Source organism: Sinocyclocheilus rhinocerous, unplaced genomic scaffold, assembly GCF_001515625.1.
Source record: "Sinocyclocheilus rhinocerous isolate Xijiao unplaced genomic scaffold, SAMN03320098_v1.1 C36873647, whole genome shotgun sequence".
NCBI classification, from domain to species: domain Eukaryota; kingdom Metazoa; phylum Chordata; class Actinopteri; order Cypriniformes; family Cyprinidae; genus Sinocyclocheilus; species Sinocyclocheilus rhinocerous.
In genome coordinates, this window is record NW_015786577.1 from 1 (window position 1) to 2,123 (window position 2,123).

General features: G+C 36.8%; 1 protein-coding gene across 1 annotated transcript; it reads left to right on the plus strand.

Moving 5' to 3' along the window:
- Positions 1 to 657: 657 nt before the first annotated feature.
- On the plus strand, positions 658 to 1,497 carry LOC107736668 (monocarboxylate transporter 6-like; the record flags this gene model as incomplete). The annotated part of the gene is made up of 1 exon (XM_016548037.1): positions 658 to 1,497. A coding segment is annotated over one exon (840 nt), but the record flags the coding sequence as incomplete, so codon positions are not given.
- Positions 1,498 to 2,123: the final 626 nt, after the last annotated feature.

Genomic DNA, 2,123 nt, shown 5'->3' on the forward strand with positions numbered 1-2,123 from the left:
ATATTATATAATAACAATTATAATAATACAAAATTTGTGTAGCTTATTTAAACAATAAATAAATGTATTATATAGCTCAGAAAGTCAGCATACAAGTAAATAATACATGAGCATTTATTATATTATTGATTATTAAATATAATTATAATAATGATAATTATTGATTGTTATATACCTTAATATTTACTATCCAAATATTAAAATTTTTCTTACAATAATCAAATTGATGTATTTATTAATTAATTAATTGATGATTCATTATTAAATGATATAATAATAATAAATGCATTTATTATTAATTGATTGATTATTATTTAAACCATATAATAACAACAACAACAATAATAATAATTAGTATTATATTTACAGTTACAGATTTTATGTATTTATTATTAATATAATTAATAATATACAACTAGTAATAATAAATGCATTCATTTTCAATTGATTGGTTATTAGTTATTAAATCATATAATAACAACAACAATAAATGTTATTATTTATAAATACAGTTACAGCTTAGATGTATTTACAGTTACAGTTTTGATAGTTGGCATGTAAGTAAATAATAGCTGTTCACTGTTAGTTACCAAAGTACAATGAACTTCATCCATCAGTCAGTTCTATATAATGCATAACCCTCTGTTTGCTTCACAGGTCTGGGTTTCTGTTTCAGCTTCCAGCCCGCTGTCACAATACTTGGCCACTACTTTGTGCGCCGTCGTCCTTTTGTCAATGCTATGTCCTCCACTGGTACTGCTCTGGGTCTGTCTACATTGCCCTTTTTAGGTGACTATCTGCAGAGTACGCTGGGCTGGAGAGGGAGCTTTCTGGTACTCGGTGCTGTGCTGCTCAACTGCTGTGTTTGCGGAGCCATTATGAGACCGGTCAGGCCTCGCAAGCCCAGAAAGACAGAGGTGATAAGCAACGGTCCCAGAACCCCAGGCAAAAAGGGATGCATGCTGGGGATCTTTCAGAGTTTAGCATCGTCCCTCAGAAAACACATGGCCTTTGACCTCTTCTGTAGCAACCTGCGATTTCGGGTGTTTTCACTGGGCATCACTTGGATGATGCTGGGGTTTGTGGTGCCGCTTATTTACCTGGTCCCGTACGCATCAGCTCACAAAATGGATCCAAGCCGAGCTGCCCTGCTGCTCTCCATCCTGGGCTTTGTCAACATCATTGTGCGGCCTCCCGCTGGAGTGCTCTTCAGTCTGCCCTGGTTTAAAGGTCGGCATATCTATGTTTTCTCAGCCGCACTCCTAATAAATGGACTCAGTAATAGTATTTGCTGCATTTCTGCAAGTTTCCCAGTGCTGTTAATGTATGTGCTGGCGTACGGACTGTCTATGAGCGTGGTAGGCTCACTGATGTTCACCGTCCTGATGGACACGGTGGAGATGAGTCGATTCCCATCTGCGCTCGGCCTGTTGTCTATCATGGAAAGCGTTACGCTCCTGATAGGACCTCCTCTCGCAGGTAACTTGAAAACTTTGTGTTTTGAATTATGTATTTTGTACGTCGACAGCACCATGTCACTGCCTGAATGTTTATGGCTCACAGAACACAGCCCAAACATGATCTATTGGCCTCTAAACTCCAGATACCAAAACAGACAGAGAATGTTTTAAATGTGGTCATGCTGGTATTTCAACATTTGCACCTGCCATAGACTTGAGACAACAAGTATAGTTTCTATAGACAGCAGGGGCGTTTCTAGCCTTTCATCATTAGTATATACTAATAATACTCTTTTTTTTTTATACTGTTATGGATATGTAGATGTAAATGGCCATTGCCTGCAGTAGAGAGTCATTCACAACCTTCACAGGCAATAAAGTGCTGCTAAAGTGCAAACATTTGCTAGTTTTATTTCCTGCATGGATTGTAGGTACTGTAAATATCTGCCTCATCTAGCACCCCTCATTTAAACAGTACATTTTCTAATAAAAGGTTGGTTGACATGAAATACTTTTGGAAAGTCGACATGTCCTCAAGTGTGGCATGATATACCCCATCTTAAACTATTTTAAACAGCATTTGTAACTATTTTGAATGCAGCTTTATAACCTAATATGTCTTGAAAGACTTACTATTTATATTACTAATGTGTGAATGTGTTT